Genomic DNA, 20,462 nt, shown 5'->3' with positions numbered 1-20,462 from the left:
GGTGGTGATCAAGCGTTAATTATAAAAAAAAAATTATATTCTATTTCGGGGAAGGCAGGGTTCATTCGTAAGACTGAGCGCTCTGTAATATGTGTGCTCTGTAAAGAACGGTTCCATGTAATTTTATTGCTCAACGAACCAGGCTTACAAAATCCGACAGACCGAGGAATTCATGCTCCACGTGGTGCTATGTATGTATCATTAGTAAAAGCTCTTTCAAATGTTCCAAGACGACCTATGGTGTCTTCGTCAACATACTCACTGTTCCGAATGAAATAAAAAAGAACTCTCCGATAAATGTCAGCTGGTGACGTCTGCAGAGCCTTAAGAGTATAATTGCGCGCAGTATGGATGAGCGGAGTGTCGCTCTACCAGACACCGCGGAAAGCCGGCGCGATGCAGCCGGTGGCAAAACAAATATCATTAATTTGTCGAAACAGAATAGACGACTGTCGGCACGCGCATTCATTTGGCCAATTAGCAAGGTAAGAGCGTTTTTTTTACTTCTTTTTTGTGTTCTTCTTTGCGCTGAGATAGCCAGGTACTAGCATATCTTGAACACAGCTGAACTGCTTTAACACGACAGTATTTGAAAATACTTGCTCTTTCGCTTCGTATATTACGGAGTAAACGGAACAGTAATCCACCACTTTGGAAACGCACTGCGCTGCAGTGCTGAGGTAATATTCAATGCAAGGAGTACAAGTGTGTGAATGTTGAATGTGTGACAGTGTGGCAAAAAAACAAGAAAAGAACTAGCAGTTGTTCCGTGTACGAATACAACCGATGAGCGAAGCTCCTTATTAATGGGACGCAAACGACTATGCGCCTGATCTCGCTGCTGGCTTTCATTAAGGCGGCAGGCTGGGGACCAGGTGGGGAGAGCGTCTGCTGCGCTCGGTGGCGGGAACGAGTTAACGAGTCAGTGTGCGGCGAGCTCAGCGCAGGGAGAGGTGTGCGAGCGGTGATGCGGCGGGGAGCTTCGACGGCGGCGACGGAATGCCTTGCGCGGCGTTCGGCGCGCGCAGCGTTTCATTGTCTTTCTGCGCCGGCGCTGGGGGGTCTGCTAATACCTTCGTCAAAACGCCCGTAGTGCGCTAGAATGATTGTTGTCATTTCACAATCCGCGATAAAGGGGGCGAAACTCAACACGACCATTAAGCCAGTTGTGCACAGAGCTTATTTCTTTTAACCTCGAATTTCTGGCGCGCTAGAACCAAACCACTCAAGGCCTAAACATTTCCTCTTAAATCACCGGCCACTGCAACCTAAAGCGATACTTAATAGAAGGGGGCTTCAACGGCGAGGACGGGTTGAGGGACTAAGGAGCTTCCCTATTAAAAAAGCCACGCATCTCCACTAAGTGAATCGTGAAGAGTGGGCGAAGCTCTGGGTATCGTATGGGTAACCGTGGGTTACCCGAGCGTTGCCCCACATAATGTAAATTGAGTGACATAAAGTGACATAAAGTGAAATAAAGAGTCGACGACAAAGCTAGGTCGTAAGGTCCATAATGTCTACGTTGAAGTCGCCGACTAATATAAAGGGATTGTGCATGTATGTGTTCTATACGGTTCTGTAACGATTATGATTGATATTAGTCTATTGTTAAATCTGATGTTTTGATTTTACATGGTGCTGTGCCGTGCGCACGGACACCGAACGGACGGACAAGCATCGGCCTTAATGTGCTTCGCCCCTAAAATAAAACGAGGTGACGGTAGTCTACATCAGTATCATTGCTTCAGGTTGGCGGAAAATGTGTTGCTGGATCTTCCTTTTTCTTTTGCCAAAACTTGTAGCAGTTCTAAACAATTTCGTTGCTTGTATGTCGCAGGTATAAATTTGACCTTAAAGTTTAACTAACTCCACGGCAATATTGAAATATTAGTATATGCAGGCTTCAAAACACGGATACCGAATATCTGGTAGTACACTGAATTGTTTTTTTTTCAAGAAGGTGAGCTGAGTGTATCAAGGTGACGTGATGCAAGGAGTAAAGAAAATGCTTAGCGTCACAGGTGTCACGTACGTATGCCACTGACTACCACAGTTTGGGAAATTACCGTAAGGACAATGCGTTGACAATTACTGGCGCTCGAAGCTTCCAGTAGCCAACACATCTTCGTTCCATTCAGCGGTTATTGTTAAGCGTCAAACGACAAAGTGTGCCAGATGATCTATATATCAAGCACATGCGTTTTCTGTTTAACATCAACAATTTGTTAAATTCTAGCACGTAAACGTGAGGAGTGCGAAGTGATATTTCAGTTTGTTTGCTTCAAATAATTCTTACCTCGTCAAAAGCTCTTAAGATGCTTAAAGAACATGGAACCCGAGACGCTAACGTTGTAAAAAAAAAGTCGAGAGAAAAAAAATAGATGACATTTCGGCAACTGGGTAGAATGTGAAATGCTACAGCTATCTTTCCCGCAGCTTTGCAGATGTACCAGCCTTTTTTTTTCATCTTCTTGTATTGCTTCACTAAAACTACCTCACCAGTATTTTAATGTCACGGTTTTACCAATTCCAATTTATGGAATGTTTTACAGTTCACGCATGACAATATATTCCTGACAAAATTGCAATCTTTATGGTTTGTATTTCGTTGAAGCGTTTGGAAGTTTTGCAATATATGTCGAAGTCACGTGCCCAGCCCCAGAAGAAGAAAATGTCAAGATACACTAATTCACCGAGAACGGCGCGATGGCTGCGTCCACGGCGACAATGGAGATGTCGAAAGGAACGCTCCGCGATTCCGCACGAAGCGGTAAACCGAGAAAAAAAATATCACGTCACCGTCAAACTACGGGCAGTCTTATGTGGAACTTGCAGATGACTCTTTTCTGACTGAACACGGAATCGCTTCCCGTGCTGTCGCCGTTGCTACGCAGCAAAACGGAAATCAAAAGATCGTGAATACAATACGCAGATTTGTTAGTGATATATGTATAACGTGGAAGCAGTAAGGTCATTGCTGCTCAAAAGAGTGGTTCAAAAACAGGGCAGATAGAGAAGGTCCACCCGTCTGCAGCAGCGGATGCCTTGTTTCTCGCGACGTTAATTGTGCTTATATAAAAAAAACGCCAGGCCTGCGCTGAAACCGCAGCACAGTCACAGCGAAAGCTGGAAGAGCGGCGTTTCAAGAGCCCGTTGTAAGCTCTCTTGGGGCTACAATACAAGTACACTAGAAAGGTACCCACTACGCCATAAATCCAATTTTCGTGAAGTTGGGAAGCGCCTACTAAGCCATTATTCGTCATTCTGCGGAGAAGCGAGGCACCAGCTACACGTCTGTAAGGGATTATGTGCACTTTTGTTGACGCGACGACTGATGACGATGAAGAATTACGGCTCAGCCCTTTGTAATGGGTTGGAAGCTTTAAACGCCCACCAGTTATGTAATTTGCACTGGGTGACGCCAGGTCGCTATTTCCCTCTGCCGTCATGCTGTATAACATACGCTGACGTGGGAGAGAGACGGGGGAGGGGTGCGAAGAACTTTACTGAGACCCCGAGGAAATGGACCATGCGCTTATGGGCTTCCTTGGCAACCAATACAAGTGCACTTGCGAGGAACCCACTACGATATAAATCATTGTAATTTTTGAGAAGTAGGGCAGTAGGCACTGTGCCATTTTTCGTCATTCTACGGAGAGCCGTGCTATCTGCTAAACGCATGCAAGGCATTATGCGCACTTTGTTGATGCTGTGCCTGATGACGACGAAGAATTATGGCAGAGACCTTTGTAATGGGTTGGAAGCAATCAACAACCTACTCGTTGCGCAATTCGCATTGTGTGACGCCTGGTTATAGAATTCGCGTTGTGCTACGCTTGGTGCTTATTTTACTCTTCTACCACGCTATATTGCATATGCTAATGTGGTTCGTTCCCGACACGAAGCCTGTATAGGACCTTTTTGCAAAGCAGTTTCAACCACTGGCATGGCTCAGAGGTTGAATACTGGGCTCACACGCAGAGGGCCCAGGTTCGAACCTCGTTCCATCCTGGAATTTTTTCTTATTTCGTTTTTTTTTCTTATTTCGAGCGATACTGGTTACGGACACCGGCGGCGGCGGCGGCGGCGGCGGCGGCGGACACCTACGGCGCCAAAAACGGCCGGTGAAATGATCTCATAACAGCTTTCGCTGTAAAAAAAGCATGGCTGATCCCTCTGTCATAGGAATCGGTATAACACGAAAGTAAAACGTGTCTTCACAGACGTAGTTGAGCGTTTGTTGTGCACTGTTTCGACCCGAGGGCGAGGGAATGAATGTTATAGCAACAAGTTGTAATGTCACGCGAAGAACGGCAAGCAGCTCGAAACTTGCAACGCGCTGCTCAAGCAGAAAGGACGCACGGAACGTACACAGGATGAGCGCGAACTAACAACTGTCACAGCTTGACAGTTAAAGCGCGCTGGTCAAATACAGAGGAGGACGCACAAAACGAACGCGCAAGTATACACAGGATGAGCGCGAACTGTCACAGTTGTAACTTATTTCTTTGTGAGCAGCGCGCTCCTTTCGCAAAAGCGGCCGCTGCAGTGTGCGAAGTGACCTTCGTGCTCTCTGTAACTTCAACGCAAACTTGCGGTGAGAGCGCAAGACGGACAAGACAAGGGTGGGCGCACGAGCGACCACGCCGTGTAGAGGCGCACGCTCATCTCAACGTGTGGGGCGACGACCTTTCAAGCGCGCCCTTCGAGCCCTTCGCGCCATCTCGCTAGTGATAACGAAAACACGCTGATGTACCACCGATCTCTGAGTACCGCCATCGGCAAATGGTGTATATAAGTAACACGCCGTTAGTGTGACGAAGAACGTGCCGTCTGTGGCGGAGTCTTTTCGCGCTGGGGATCGAGGGGTCGTAAGTTCGACTCCCGGTGACGGAACTTTTTCTACTAGTTTTTTCTTTGCCACATGTTAGTCTTGATATTTTATAACGCGATATCCGTGACGGATATGCGTCAGTGGAGCCGTGGTGGACCCTGGCATAAAACACTTTCGTGTTAAAAAAATCTTGGATGCAGCCAGAGGCGCTGGCTGCATTCATGTTCACTGCGCGGACGGCGCCGAGCAGCGTCTGTGTGCTGTCTCGTGGTTACACCACGCGCTTCTGGTGCAATTGTAGACGCGGTTGTTGCTGCTACAAAAACGGCTGTCTGTCTAAACCAAGACATGCCACGAAGTTAGATCTCTGCAATCTAGTGGTCTCGTCCTTACCCAGAGCAAGCAGAACCGAGCTGTAGATCGACAAACTTGGTTTAACCGCGTTCAACCACGGCAAATGTTTACCACAATAACTTGCCGCAATATCATAATAGCCTGCAACTGAATGCAGGAGTATATTAGCTGACCTGCTAACAATAACAAAAGCAACAAATGCGAGAGCAACAAATTGGAATGTTATACGAAGTGAGCTAGCAGCTAACTCTTTTGGATACGGTCTCGCGTAACTCTACAATACGCTGGTGTAAGCAAGTACGGCCGCTCCAATGGGTGAAGCGGTTTTCGTGTTGTCTGTCGTGTCAACGCGAAGTAAGCAGTGAGGGTACATCACGTACAAGGTTATACGAGCCGTCTGCTGATGTCTGTCAAGATAACGCGAGAGCCAGCGCTCGCAACCGCGTGCTTATAATCAAAGTTCGGAGTTGCTGCTCGAGCGACGCACCCCTCCCCCCGTTGCACCCACCAGAGCCGCATCACGCTCCTTCGCCCGACAAAAGACGGACGGGGCGCTGCCTCTTTGCTTGAGGAGCCATCAACACCAGGACTTGCACGCAAGCCGCTGTTATCGCTTGTGCCCTTCGTGCGACAGAGATGGTCGGCTCGTTTTATCTCTGCTTCAGCCATGCACGTCCTCAGCGTTAGCGTGCTTTTCACTAGCACGTAGAACGGGCGATGCGTGGGGCGATGTTATCGATTTGGACATTAGACGGAACAGGACTGCGACTGCGACGGCAAAACCCCGCCGAGAGTGTCTATCTAATCGCTATCGCAATGTAATGGCGTGTGAATTTTCGAAAGCTGAATATACGCTGACTTTTTTTTAATTTAGAAAAATTGCGAAGGATGCTACGAGATTAAGGTCCACTTTATCATATGCAATGTAGGTTGTACGCGAAATGATGCAAGGACCAGGCGGTATGATAATTGTTCTCCTTTTGGATGGCGGAGCTGAGTGCCAGTGAACATAGCATGCTGGCTTTTCGGTGATGGTATGCCAGGCCGTTAGACACCGTGCTCCCTTTGGCTACTTCACTGCAGTGCCGTTCTGGTCATCTTTTTAACGAAGAAGGCATCCGTATTGGGGCTGTAACATCAAGTATTTTCGTTGTTATGTGTTTTAAAGACGATAGTGTTTCTTGGGGAACGTAAACGAGAAAATTTTGATTGTCTGTCTGTCTGTCTGTCACACGATTCAGCCACCCAGCCAAAGTTTAATCACTTGCAGAACGCCGAGCCATCTTGAACTAGTAGCTGCGTTCATACTTTTGAACAATTTCGATCAAAAAGCAAATATTACGCATATCTGAGGCGCAACATCAATACGTAGGTCTTAGGAGGTGTGTTCCTTTACTAGAAAAATCCGGCCCCTGGTGCGCACTTCAACCACTAAGTGCATACTTATTAATGTGTATTGTTACACACACACGCAGACAGACACACACGCGCGCGCGCGCGGGAATGGTACATACAGGTTTTTGATCTAAAGCAAAAGTCGCATGGCCTCCAAGATGCACGCCGCGCGCTTGCCATCTCGGAGGCCATGAAGAGTCTCACAATGCCTCACAGATGGCAGCACATTATCTAGCGTTCGCTGTTTGCTTGATCAACGCCTCCTCTGGAAAAGGCGGCATTGGCTTGATATGTTTTCCGCTAGATGGACATAGTTGTCCATTTCCTTTCTCGATTTTTCGCTCACGGATGATTTTTCGCTCACAACCAACGGTCCCCGCGGTCCCGACACCGACGACGGAATTTCTGCGACACGAGCTCTCTAACGCTATCGCGTTAAAATGCATAGACACGTAATTCTAAAGAACCTAGTGTTTCTTAGGCTGCGCTGAAAGTGCGACGCTATGCACAAAAAAACATCTGAGCGGATGAGCCGCGGATGAGACCAGGACTCATGTAGTACGGCCGGCAGAAGACTATCGTCTTTTTCGCTTGGGGGCGTATGTTTTCTTGAGCCTTTGTTTTTATTGTGCCTTGAAATACACAAACCGGCGGCAGGCGTAAGAAGCGTTCCGCTGTACTACCAAATCTCCATATACCGAGCCTAAGAATCTTTTGCGACATGCTATTTATATGTGCATGTTCATAATCGGAGAAACTCGAGCAGCGGATTTGTGCCGTTATGAGCACGTATGTCTGAATTTCTTGAGCTATAGATAATTAGTTGGTAGTGTGTCATATTCACAAAAATTTGCGCCGCAAGTTCCTTCGCGCATGACTATCCATCGGCTTGCTCAAACTACGATTGTGCTTGGACAAATGTTCATACTTTTATTTGCCGTACAGATGACGGTTCCAATGTGGCAAAGTATTCAGCGCTAATGATTTAAGCAATTATAAATGCGTGTCGCATAGACATGCAGTGTAGCACTAATGTCATTTGTAATAACATTTTCCCGCTCTTCTATGTTTTGAAAGCAGTTACGTTGAGACTTCAGGTGCATTCTTGCCGTCTCCGTCGACATGAGGTTTCGTACAAAGTCCAAACCGATAACATCGGCGCCCGCGTCGTATGGTATATGTGCGACTAAAAGCGTGTGAGGGCAGCCGACGATCGCGGCTCAAGCGGAGAAGAAAAGCGCCGGCCGTCCATTGTCGCGCGAATGGCCCTCAAGGGGGTTGTCCTGCCGCTTATATGTAATGATCTAATCATTGCCGGCGTGCTAGAAAAGTGGTAGCTTCTACGTTCACCTCGCTTTTGTTGTGGCGTCATGTATCTCACAAGCAAAACGTAGTGCATAACTAGAAGAATGTTGCTTGCGCCATAAAATCCTGGAGCCACGTCCAGTCAATATGGCCGTCCGTTTTAAGTCCATGGGACCGAGATTGAGTAGCATTTGCTGCTTGGCTGGTCAGTTTATATTAATGAAAGAACTATCAAACTATTGTTACCTAATGCAAAAAAATAAAGGAAGAAGTTACAGCTAATCTGAACTCCTTGCTCATCTTTCCTGCAGCAACTACAGATGAGGCAGTCGTGTCGTTATAACCTACGATACGAGACTGTTGGTTTCAGAGCATATTTAGACCCAGCCGTTTGGTTGTGCCATGATTGCACTGGTAGAAAATAAAGGAATGAAGAAGGCCGAAGGCAAGCGCAACGCATGTTACTTATGGAGCCTGCCACGAAGCCGCCTTCTAAGCTTCATCTTGGCAACAATCGCAGTCTTCGTCCTAATGCATTGGTTCTTCTACATGGAAGAAAATAAGGAGGCACTCAAGGTACGTTGTTCAGTAGACTCACGAGCACTATCTGTACAACAATATAAAATACACCGAACAAGTTGGTACTTTCCTGCAAACAAGTAACATCATCCCGTACTAACTTGTGCCTTTTCGCAGTGGCACAAGCGGTGAATCAGCGCAGAAGCAGCAATGCAGTGGTTATGAGACAGTGGCTCCGTCCCTATCAAATGCTGTTGTAGAGCGCAGCTCTTAGGCGCCTGTTCCGGCGTTGAGCGGCGTCGCCGTTGGCGTCGGATGGCGTCGGCGTAACCGATAAAGCGAACGAGGACGAAAGACAGCGAACGCGGAGTCGGACGACATCACGAGCCACTGGCCTCTATCCTCGCTTTCTTCCTCCGTCACGCGCGCTGGCCCCTCGGCCGGAGCTCATGTGCATGCAGGGCTGGCACGTGCACTGCGTCTGGCTTCGTTTGCCGTAACGGGGCTGTCGATGTTTCGCTTGGTTCGCGACGCCTGCAGTGCACAGAGTGGTGTGTGCAGCACTCGAGCGCTGGCGGTTCCTGTGGCAATATGTAACGACGTAACATTACTATAACCGTGGACAGTCAAAACTTCAAACAGAACTGGCGTTGCCCGACACAAAGCGGCGCTCAGAATTCGCATAGGCAGTATCGTAATCGTCGGTGAATTTCAGGGGCGAAGCTCCTTATGCCGTGGGTCTGTCCGTCCTCCGTTTGTATGTTTGTTTGTAGTAGCCACCTCTAGTTCGTGAGAAGCGCGCGTTCAGGTATGCAGTAGAAGAAGACGGCGTTGACGAGTGAGACTCTCGTGCATGTTCGCCTGTGTGGCTTTCTTTCTTCTTTACTACGTCTCGTGTTTTCAACGACGCCCGAAGACAACATGTCAAGCTTGTAGAGGGTGTGAAACGGGACCCCATACTTACTGCGGTGGACGTTCTCTGTCATACCGAGACGTGGAACGCCGAAAGACCGTATATCCAAGGATACGTTCCAGTCGTGTGCATCGATGATGCAGAGCGTCCTGCAGGTGGTGTGGCCGTATGCGTCAAACAAACAGAAAAGGCACAAAATCTGAAAATACTACAAACGACACAGAGCCCCAACTGTGAATATGCTACCATCGATTATGATGGATGCATCATCATGACCATGTACCTTGCACCCAATTTGTCGAGTGGGAATATCAAGACATTCATTGACACGGTATTGTGTAATTATGACCAGTACAAGAATAGACCATTTGTGTTAGTTGGTGACTTGAATGTCGATATTACCGAAAAGAACAATGAGTGGTTAATACAACACATGGCAGCCAAACATGCTCTCACGTGCACGTCCTTTGATCATATGAAACCAACGACCATCCGAGGGACGTGTATAGACCTGGTATTTTCAAATTTCCAATTGCAACCCGTACAGGAACCGCTATCCCTTCATTTCACGGACCATAAAGCCGTGATAATGAAGGGACAACGCAAGCCAAGCATCATGTAATTAAGAAAAATAAAAGTTTGATGTGTGTAATTTACACACAGTGTTTCTAACTCTTTAAATGCTGATTGATGGGGCGTCACATAGAAAATTCACGGTTTACCGATGATTCCCTCCGGAGCTTCGCCCCACTCATCATCATTCACCACATGGGTATGCTGTGATTTTTTTACATGTTCAATACATTTATCTGTTCCATTGGCGCACATTCGTGTGTGCGCGTGTCTGTGCGCACGAGAGATAGAAAAGGCTTTTAATGTCAAACCAGATATTTTTGCAGGCATGCGTTCTTTACCTACATGATTCTGTAACTGATGAACGGGATGATATAGTACAACATGATTTTTGAGAGATAATGCAAAAGAGTGAAAAACCAGAAACAGTAATGAGGAAACAACGGATAAAGAAATGATACTCCCGTATTAACGTATGATAGACTTGATGGAACGAATAATGGTTATGAGGTAGGAAGAGACATTTCCCGAAACCAATGTCCCCGCAATGGGCAATCAATGTTCGAAAGTTGATGCTCCTCTCAAGAACAAGGAAAAATATCCTTGTCCTTCACAACTGTTTAACTCAGAGATAACGTTTCCCGCGTGCTCACAGTGTTTCTGAATGTTGAATGCCGAACCACTGGGTGCAACGCAGTTGAGTTTTTGAACAGTCACATAGGCAAATCTTCAGGTAAGGAGGTTTCACTCCCTTGTTCGAAAAAGAGACAGACATCGGGAGACTTTATGATCCCACAATCCGTGAGGTCGCCGAGGATGTTAAGACAGTGCCCAAAGGCGTGTGATGTTTTAGCGAAGCGTGCGTCACTCTAATCGCAATGAGAACGACCATTTTCGGAAGAGCGCGGCCACGTAGCATTAGTGGTAGACTGTCACTTTTTCTTTGATGTACTGAACCTGCGCTGCTCTTGGGTACTCATCCCGAAAGATGGCCCATTAAGGTTCTGTAAAAGCGTCTGGGCGCACCTAAAGACACCACAACCTTGGTGAAATAGTCGAGCATCCGCCGCTGCTGTGGGAGGCAGAGGATTGCTGCCTTCGGGTATAGACCAGAATTTCCAGCGCTCGTAGGGAGCCGCCATGTTTGGCCGACCGAGGCGCCGCGGTGCGAGCATTTGCTTGGGGGCTGCTGAAACGCGCTGGCGTACAGCGCGGTGCACCACGTTTGTGGCTCTCAGTAGCGGGCGATGGCAGATTCGCGAGCGCTGCAGCCGCTCAGTCTTCTCTGAATGTCGGAACGTGCATCTTCTTTCATGCGACTACATTTTCGAACAGTGGAATTGTGCCAGGGAGCTTGCCAAACATCGCGAGAACGTTCAGCAACATCGTCACGAAAGTTTGAATAGTTGCAACGCCGTGCAGTTGTCCACTCTCTTTTTTTTTATAACTGTATCATATCAAGAAACGTTTTAAACTTACGCATTTGCGTATGATAACGGCCAGATGAAGCCTAGTAGGCTGTATTTTATTTTTTTTTTTCTGAAAGGCAGCAGCGACAGATATTTTCGTGCCGCGCTACCGTCCGACTTTGTGCTGCACGATGGCTGCTTTGTGCTCTCTCGCAAAATGCAACGGGATGAATTTAATTAGGCGATTATTTAAGTTTTTAACGCAGAACGCTGTAGCGGAGATTACGTGCGGTTTCTTTAATTACCCCGAAAGGATGGCCTGGCGTAGTGTCCGAAGCCTCTTGTAGCAAAGCTAGACGCAGCGCGCATGCCGGCCCCCAACGTCTGTGTTCTTAAAGAGCAGTCTGCAAGAACACCCCGTCGCACAGGTGCTTTGAATCACTATCAAAACAGACGAAGATTACGTTTGAGTCCGATATTGATTGAGTTCGATCCTGACCAAGCGGCGCACACGCGTGCACTTTCTGTCGCGACGTGCGTCGCTAAGGATATACTCAGCTGCAATGGAAGGATCGCCCCTGCAATGACAAGATCCCTGTCACACGGGCACTTTCGATATCACAATTGAGCCGGATCAGGATTTATCGCCTCGACCTTCCTTTGCTGTCACAGTAAAACTTCGTTGTTATGAAACCACAGGTCGACATGCCTCGCGGCTGTGAGGTTCAAAATACATATGTTCTATAGATATGAAGTTGTAAAAAGTGAAACAGTTCGTTACATCGAGGTTTACCTGCGCCTTTTTGAACAAATTTACAACCAAGGTGGCCGCATTTTGTATTTCAGAAGCGAGATTAAACAACCGCGTGTTCAAATTTCTGTGCATGTTAATAACTGAAGCTTGTTTCCACTCGGCAGCTGCGGTGGCGCCTGTAAGTCTTCAGGCAAAATTAAGAAACATTTGTTAATTGGCTTCGCAGTTTGAGAAAATATCTGGTGAGGTGCATGAATACTGTCTTTCTCATTTCAAGATTCGTCGTTGTCGTTCTAGTAATTCAGTTTATTATTATTTTTCTTTCATCCAGCAGGTGGTCCTGTTTTAACCCATACACTTGCAGTGCAGCCGTTTGAATAGGTAGAAAATATGGCCTCCTGAGCAAAAGCACCAGCTCACTTATTACTTATCGAAATCAAGGGCCTTGAAAAACGTCTGGAATACACGCTGCACAAGCACAAACCGCTCGTGTTCCCGTGAACGTCGCAGGTCTGTTGCATCAGCCGCTTCCTTTTTCTCTCGTTGTTCGGGCACCCAACGACGGCGCAGTGCCACCCGGATGAATTTTTATACATTGCACTGCCGTTCCTAGTATGCGGCAAGCAAGCAACTGAGACTGCAACTTTCTAACAGCTCTGAAAGCACTGACACAAGCGAACACGCGACGCAAGCGCGGCTATCACCTCCCGCCATCAGCAGCCCCCGCCGTCGTCTGCACCACCAGGCGGCGCCTGGTGTCGAGAGTAGCGGCGCGGCTGACACTCGCGCTACGAGGCTAAGAAAAATCTGGTCTATACCTACCGGCAAATAGGCACAAGCGCAATTCCAGCTTGGTGCTCGGCAGAGCGTAGTACAGAGTCTCTTGGGAGGGCACCCACCCTGTGGGAAATTGGCGGCATGGGACCACAAGACCTAAAAACAAGGTCATCCTCTTTTTTTCAAGGGGGGGGGGGAGTGGAGAGCGCGGCTATGCAGCATAAGCGGTAGGGTGTTACTTTTTCTCTCATGTAGTGAAACTGCGCGGCTGTACGTGCATATACTTTCTTTGGCTTCATTAAGCAACATGTATATGTGTCTAGTTTACGATTAGGTTTTCTCGTTTTTAAAATAAGTGCACGTCCTTGTCTGCTCCATGTCGTTTCATACTTTTCAAGAATAGCGTTCTTTTTATTTCAACAATGATCAATATACAAGCGCAATTATTGACAATAAGAGAGGTATAAAAGGTTGTAATGTATTACGAATCAACTATAATTCCTCGACGACATTCATACTTCGACAAGCATGATTCCTATGACTTTGTTCCACGTGCCACAAATTGCTAGCATTTCTATGCTGCGAGGCGATCCTCGCGTCATGTGTTTGCTGCTGTCACCTAAACAAACAATACAGACTTACCGTTATTCACACCTGAAATTGAGTTAAATATGCGTGTCTTTTCTTTTCAGGTTGTTTCACGTCGCTTTTCTTGGCACTCGGATGTTGGACATGACCAAGAAAGGCATCCCAACGTCACCGACATTCTCAAGGATGTCATTAGCGATAGCAAGCGAGCAAACGTGTCGTCAGATAACCTTTGTCCACTAATATCGCCCAACTTAGGTGAGATAATGTGTGCCTCTCCTATAAGTTTATTTTGTAATTTTTATCTAATGATCATGCACAGAGGGTCCCGGTACGGTTTTCTGACCTTGGGACCCTCTTCTGTATATCCTTAACCCTGTAACCATAATATGCAAAATAAAGATTTGATTTGATTTGATTTGCTTTATATCACCTCGACAATATTACTGAGCGCAACAAAAAGGACACGGCACAAAAGAAGGTTACATTCGGGACAAGCACTAACAATATTACCACATGCACCAACTTCAGCCTCATAAGGTCATTTCTTTTTATCAGCTCGACCTATCCGCTGAAGGACACAGTAGTGATAGACAGGATAGTGAAAACATAATAAATACTCTTTAATACAAAGAGAGTATGAAGCGAAAATCATAGATTTAGAATCAAGAACTTAATAAGTTAACATTTTTGAAAGAGTAACAAGGTCGTCGTTATATCTTGTGTCCATATACTGTATGGCTATTCATCGCAAAATGCTGGTTCACGTCAAATGTACTGACTTGTAAGGATGTTTTTGACGTAAATGTAAACATCATTGACAGATATCTGTCTGACTGGGTAAAATTATGAGAACAAAAGTCTCTTCGCAAGAAAAGACATTCACAAACGATACGACGTGAAAACAACACCAATCGACAACAATGAAAGTGACCTCCAGACGAATGCCTCATTTTGACGCGCAGACGACACGTTTGGGTGTGTAGACGATTTGGACGGGGAAAGTCACCACCCAATTCCCTGTGACGGCAACACTAGACGGTAGATGATGATTTCTAGAAACGACGGAATCTCACACTTTCAAACGCCGCTGATGAACGTCTGGTTGTGTTAGGAAAATCATAATGCGCAATAAATATGCTTACAAACTCTTCTTTGGAATCACGCGATAAATGAATCATCACAAAAAGGAAATCGCTGCCAAACATGCTAATGTAGTTTTCTTAGCCGAATAAATATGGTCTGGTTAGCATGTAAATTTCATTAATCACGGTTCACTATTTGTCAATTCTGACTATCCTGCACACGGCACGCGTAATATTTCGATTAGCAGCGTTTTTAACAGCGTTCCGCAAAGGCCGCCTCTGGTGTTATAGACAATTTTTCATAGGTATTTGTAATGAACGCGGTTTTATTTAGGCGTAGAAAAGAAATTGTTCAGCCATTTGTCCAGTATATTTGCAGGAAAGAGAAAGACAGATTGAACTTTGCTTTTTCTTAGGAGAATAACGAGCAGGTGACGTCACGGTGGCCCATCTCTGTCAGCGTAATTGATGACAGGTACTCTTGCTTCTGTAGTATGGCAGCCGTAGTCAGCCATGAATGATTGGGGCCCCGCCGATGTTGAGGTTAAATAATGCGCTGTTACAGGCGGAGGGTGGAATATTCACCCGACAGGATTGTTCGGATGGTCGCCGAAGAGTATGCAGAGAAATACGATATTGTGGGACGTTTGGGAAATTGAACGATTCCTTAATTGCGTAGTGACATGTAAGAGTGCGCTTTTCTCGCACATTAGCCAGCGCATGCCTAAGTGATAAAGGAATAGCGCGGTCTTCGATTCGTTAACACGATACAAGGATCACTCCCATGTTTTCCTCACAAAAGACAACTCGACCATGTCGTCGAGTGCATGAGAATGCCGTATCTGACCGCAGTAGATTTTTGATAGAAGAAACTTGCGTTCTTTCACATGAAACTGAAGATGTCTGTTTTATACACCTATATATTGGACGACACTATAAGACGACATACTTGCAACCATTAGACCTCTAAAATATAGGTCGACAATTTGAAGCGATTATGTGCACGTGATCTTATTCGTTGTTAAGATACACAGTTGCCCATGTGAAAATTTCTAAAAAGCCTCAACATCAAAGACGCGCCGAGTACTGCTTCCGCCCCTCTACTTCATTATCTGTTACGACCTCTGTTTACCGACATTTCAGTCGGGGACATACCAGTGAAGATGGATGTGCCGTCTATGGAGGTTGCAGAGACGGAGTTCCCGGATGTAATGCCAGGAGGCCGCTTCCGACCGAAAGAGTGCACTTCAAGACACAGAGTCGCCATACTCGTTCCCTACAGGAATCGCACCGAGCACCTTAGGATATTCGCCTACAACATACACAGAGTCCTCTCTCGGCAACAGATCGACTACGGTGTTTTCGTCATTGAGCAGGTGAGACAAAGATTATTACAACGTTTGTTACACAGCTCTGCTCACAATATACAGAGCAGTTGCAGATAACGAAGAGAGTGCTTACGCGATACAGGTAATAAAAATAGTCACAGGGTGCCCTATGCATTTGCCTAAGATGACTCTAAGGCTAAAGCCATCTTCATATTTAGCTTTCTTATTAGCTTTCTTTACTTAACGTGGTTTTGCACTGCCTCCGTGACGAAACCAGTGACGTCACGATGACGTCCCGAATTTTGGAGATTTGTGACGTCATGATGACGTCATATGGTGCCGATTTTTTTGCATTACTCGTGTTGACGCCACCGAAGTGGGACGCCGACGGTCAGTATTCTCGTTTTATGAGGCACCTAAGCTTTCGCCTTAAAAGCGCAATTCTTGTAATAAGGCAAACCTGCGTATGCCTGCTTCGGTTGGGCTTATCACTTGGTGCGTGCGACTTTCAGCAGTAAAAAGTAGTTCACGCAAACCTGCATTATCTCCAGGACGGGAACGCCCTGTGGCCATCTCAAGTGACACCTTTGCTAGCCTATAGTGGTCTGTCCCTATATGCGACCAGACATCAATATCAGCCTGTCTTATGTCCACTTCAGCACGAAGGCCTCTCCCAATGAAGGACTCCACTTGTCCTGAGCGAGCTGACTCCATTTTATGCCTCAGACTTTCTTAATTTCGTAGCTCCATTGAACCCTCGGCCGTCCCCATCCGCACTTCCATTCCGATGTTCTAACTGACCATCTGTTGTCTGTCCTGATAACGTGACCTGTCCAGATTTATGACATTGCCTGATGGTAAAGAATTGAAGGAGACGCTCCCTACTAATGAAAATTCATGCAGTGTAAAGGACCCCTGACACCGAATTTGGAAACTCTAGATGTTTGTGTTGTTTGATAGTCCTGCATGCGGGGGCACTTCTGACCGATTATGAGTGACGAGCGTTGCCTTTAAGATATTTTAATTTTGTTTTAAAGTAAGCCTGAGTGCTCATCTGAATTTTGAACTCCTATCAACATAACCACTAGTATGACGTAGACGTAGGCCCCTTGTGACGTTGCAGAGGTAAAGCAAGTGTTGTCGACGTCACAGACAGAAATATGCGCGGTGCATGCACTGTGGTATATTGCGAAGTATGTTTGCTTTCCCACCTTCTCCTTCGTCGGTACGTGTCGGCAGGCAGCGTGAGCTCTCCGTGTGTGTGTTCTCCAACTGGCAGTTCAACAAGCGCGTGGCTGACGTCACCCAATACTGAGCGCACGTCATCACGCGTGCCCCGAGGCGCGACCGCCGCGGCGCGGCGCTAGTTTCTTATCCTCTTTCGGCGCGCGTTTTGAACCTACACTAAAAATGACCACAATTAACGCTGCTAGGATTATTTAGACATCACGTTGGAGCATTTACTGTGTCATTCCGTGGTTACAAGACATATACCTACTTATTACAACATAAATGTCACAAACAAGAAATCGGCTGTCAGGGGCCCTTTAAGGGAAGAACCTTGATTAAACAAGGCGTATCGCGTAAATACTGATGCGAACCGCTTACTTTAGTTTTACCATAAGCGCTTACATAATTAAGAAAAAAAAACATTTTAGTAAACCTTTTAGTATACCACAGGCACCATCGAGTCAGCCCTATCGACTTTTTTTGCAGTTAGATTCATTAATCAAAATGCTCATCACAAAACGGCTCTGCAGGGCCAGAAATATTGCTCTGGCTTGAGTGTAAAGGTAGCCGCGTCCTGTAGTTTGCCTATCGATCCCTGGCTAGGGCATTCTGGTAATTAAAAAATGAAGCGTCAAGTTAAGGCTTCAGTGCACTTCAATAAAGAAACTTGGGCCAGATAATTCAACAGAATGCTTCAGAGGTGTAACCCTTAATGTACCTCTATCGATGTATTACACCATTGTCGACATAAACACAGGAACCGCTAGAAGGCAAGAGCTATTCTTTTGTTTTCCTTATTACAACCTACATTACTCGAAGCTTGGAGTATATCAACCAGCCTGATTAGTGTGCTTGTTGTCCCATAAGCGCGGATGCACAGGTTGTCGAAGCAAGACAAAAAAATACACGCTAAAACCAAGGGACAATGGGTTATTTTTACAGGGTGACAACGGTGGTTTTAACCGAGCGAAGCTCTTCAACGTTGGCTTCGTTGAAGCGACGGCCCTGTACGACTACCAGTGCTTTATTTTCCACGACGTCGACATGATCCCCATTGACGACAGAAACGTTTACACGTGCCCAGAAAAACCTCGGCATATGTCCGTCAACGTCAACAACAAATCCATGTGAGTGCATCTGAAATTTTCGTTCCTTACGCGGCTGTTTCTCGTCCTTAAAGTTTTTAGTAGCACGTAGCACCGAGTGACCTTCTCGCTTCTTTTCCAAGCATACTACTTCAAGCTTCTGCTTCCGGTTTTAAGGTTAAAGCGAGCTCTACGCCTGTGAAATCTGAGTGAACAGCGGACCTGGCAAGCAAGCACTGCCACCTGGTAAATGCAGATTGAGTTCTTTCTTCACCATCTTCCCCTTCTTTCTTCTTTCTCTAATCTTTCTCTTTCTTTATCTCCTTCTATATTGCTCTATCTCCGGCGTTCCCTCCTACTAACCCTCATATCACTTTTCCTCAACTTCATTTTCTTTTCCAATATACTTGCTAAACTATGCTATACCAGGCTACGCTATGCTTTCCCCTCTCCCCTCCTCCTTTTTTTCCTATTAACCTTGACATCACTCCTTCTCAACCCCAGTTCAAATGGAAATCAAACGTTTTGGTTCAAGTTAGGAGATATATCGGAGACATGATATCGGAGCATAACTCTACTCAAGATAACAGCCACTTAACTGTAAGGATAATTAAGGAAAATAATGGACTCAGTTAACTGAAATATTGTCAGCAGCTGGGATCGTTGCGGTAGAACAGATCTGAACCACGCGCTTCTTTCTACGCGGCCTCAGAGATCCGCCTCGGCGGCGCCCGAAGCGCAAAGTTAACCCGAGGAATACACCCGGGGCACATGAACGCCGACGTGCGAGCGCCAATGCCAGACACCTAAGTCAGTGATTACGATCGCCTGCAGAATTTCTTTGGTAATAGGAACATTAACGCCTTTCTTCGCGCTTATGTGACAAAGTGTGGAAGAAATCTTGTGAAAATCACGATTTATTTACGAAGCTTTATGCCGAAGCAACGGTTACGTGTAAAAAGGCGCTCCGAGCGGATGCTTGAAGGACGACACTGCGCAGCTTCGTCGTGACTTGATTACGTCTAGATGTAGGTTTCAGTACCCAACGCATGCTGGTCCAGTTTAATTTCACCGTGAAACGTGGTGCCATTTAGTTAACGTTTGTTGCTGTCAGTTAAGAAAAAAAAATACTCAAAAGTCGATTTGGCAATAGGTGCAACTAAGTGAGTTTTATTATTCGCCTCCCAGGCAGGTCCTCGAAGACAAACAAAAAAGAAAAAAACAGAGAAGAAATAAAGGAAACAGCAACAAAATAATAACCATCCCGATGATTCTGAACTGTATTTCTGTGACACGGCAGCTTGTCAAGCCGACGGCTGCCACTTTTCTTGTTGCGTTCTTTGTTATGATGAAAACTTCCTGCGATAAACACAACCTCAACTTTGTCGCGACATAGTGCTTTCTGCAGTTTAAACTATTTGGATACTCTTGCTTTGTTATAAAGTAGGCATCTACGAGTAGGATTCGTCAGTGGCACCTGAGACATTTTCGCAACCTAGCATTTCTCACAAGAAAATATTATACCGCGACTTCAATGCATCCAAGCCTCGAAGGAACACCTCGACATAGGAACACCTCGACGCCAAGCCTTGACATAGGTAGAGACGTGTCTTTTGTTAGCGCGCGGCGTAATAAAAAAACACAGAAAAGAGCTCAGAAATTGTCAAGTAATAAATATACACCGGAAGGCTAACTGAGACCTGTAGCAAAGGCATGAATGTCAGAACCAACGACAGTGGTGCGAATTTTTATTTTTGTGATATTGATAAGACAATGTAATGACGTCCAATCCATGATGTCCTCAGTGTAACAGGAAGAACGGATGAACGGATGTTTCGATCTTTGAAATGTTTTTTTAAAAAAATAATAATAAATCTCTTCGTATACCTAAAAAAACTAGGAGGACGCTTGAGCTTCGCCTTCAAGAGTAGAACGCGATAGCGTAATCGGGTCATTTTTGCATCGCTTTCTCAATTTCTATAGCCTGCTTCGGTTCTCGGTGCATGCTTCAACCATGCCTTAAAAGGAAACGAATTACTGTGCGCGTAACATTGGCCATTTCAAGGCATCCCAGAATGCCTCTGCAGGTACATTTGAAGGAGCAGGGACATCAACTTTACGCATGTCGCGTTTTTTGCGTCCACGTGTAGCTATCGACACCCCGGTACCGGTTCACCACTAATAATGTGACGGGGGGTGAATTAATATCTGTAATGTTGATTAGTATGACCAGTAACGAGTGCGGTTCAAAACGGGTGGAAAGCCCGCCATTTTGCAGCGCTGGCAGCACTGCCGCGCGGTCATCACCAGCGG

At 46.1% G+C, this 20,462-nt stretch overlaps 1 protein-coding gene across 2 annotated transcripts in view; it reads left to right on the top strand.

The window, feature by feature from the left end:
* The first annotated feature begins 341 nt into the window (after positions 1–341).
* LOC119390032 (beta-1,4-N-acetylgalactosaminyltransferase bre-4) overlaps positions 342–20,462 on the top strand; it is a 34,207-nt gene continuing 14,086 nt past the window's right edge. Inside the window, exons 1-5 of one of the 2 annotated variants that reach the window (XM_037657543.2) lie at positions 342–485; positions 8,200–8,464; positions 13,526–13,679; positions 15,650–15,882; positions 18,007–18,191. In XM_037657543.2, the coding sequence (XP_037513471.1) occupies positions 8,291–8,464; positions 13,526–13,679; positions 15,650–15,882; positions 18,007–18,191 (746 nt within the window). In that variant the 5' untranslated portion in view covers positions 342–485; positions 8,200–8,290. Of the gene's footprint in view, positions 486–1,944; positions 2,029–8,199; positions 8,465–13,525; positions 13,680–15,649; positions 15,883–18,006; positions 18,192–20,462 lie in introns of those variants that run through there. The other variant, XM_037657545.2, reaches the window with a different exon arrangement.

The sequence above is a fragment of the Rhipicephalus sanguineus genome, chromosome 4 (genome assembly GCF_013339695.2).
Source record: "Rhipicephalus sanguineus isolate Rsan-2018 chromosome 4, BIME_Rsan_1.4, whole genome shotgun sequence".
NCBI lineage: Eukaryota > Metazoa > Arthropoda > Arachnida > Ixodida > Ixodidae > Rhipicephalus > Rhipicephalus sanguineus.
This window is presented reverse-complemented; position numbering and strand designations above follow the sequence as displayed.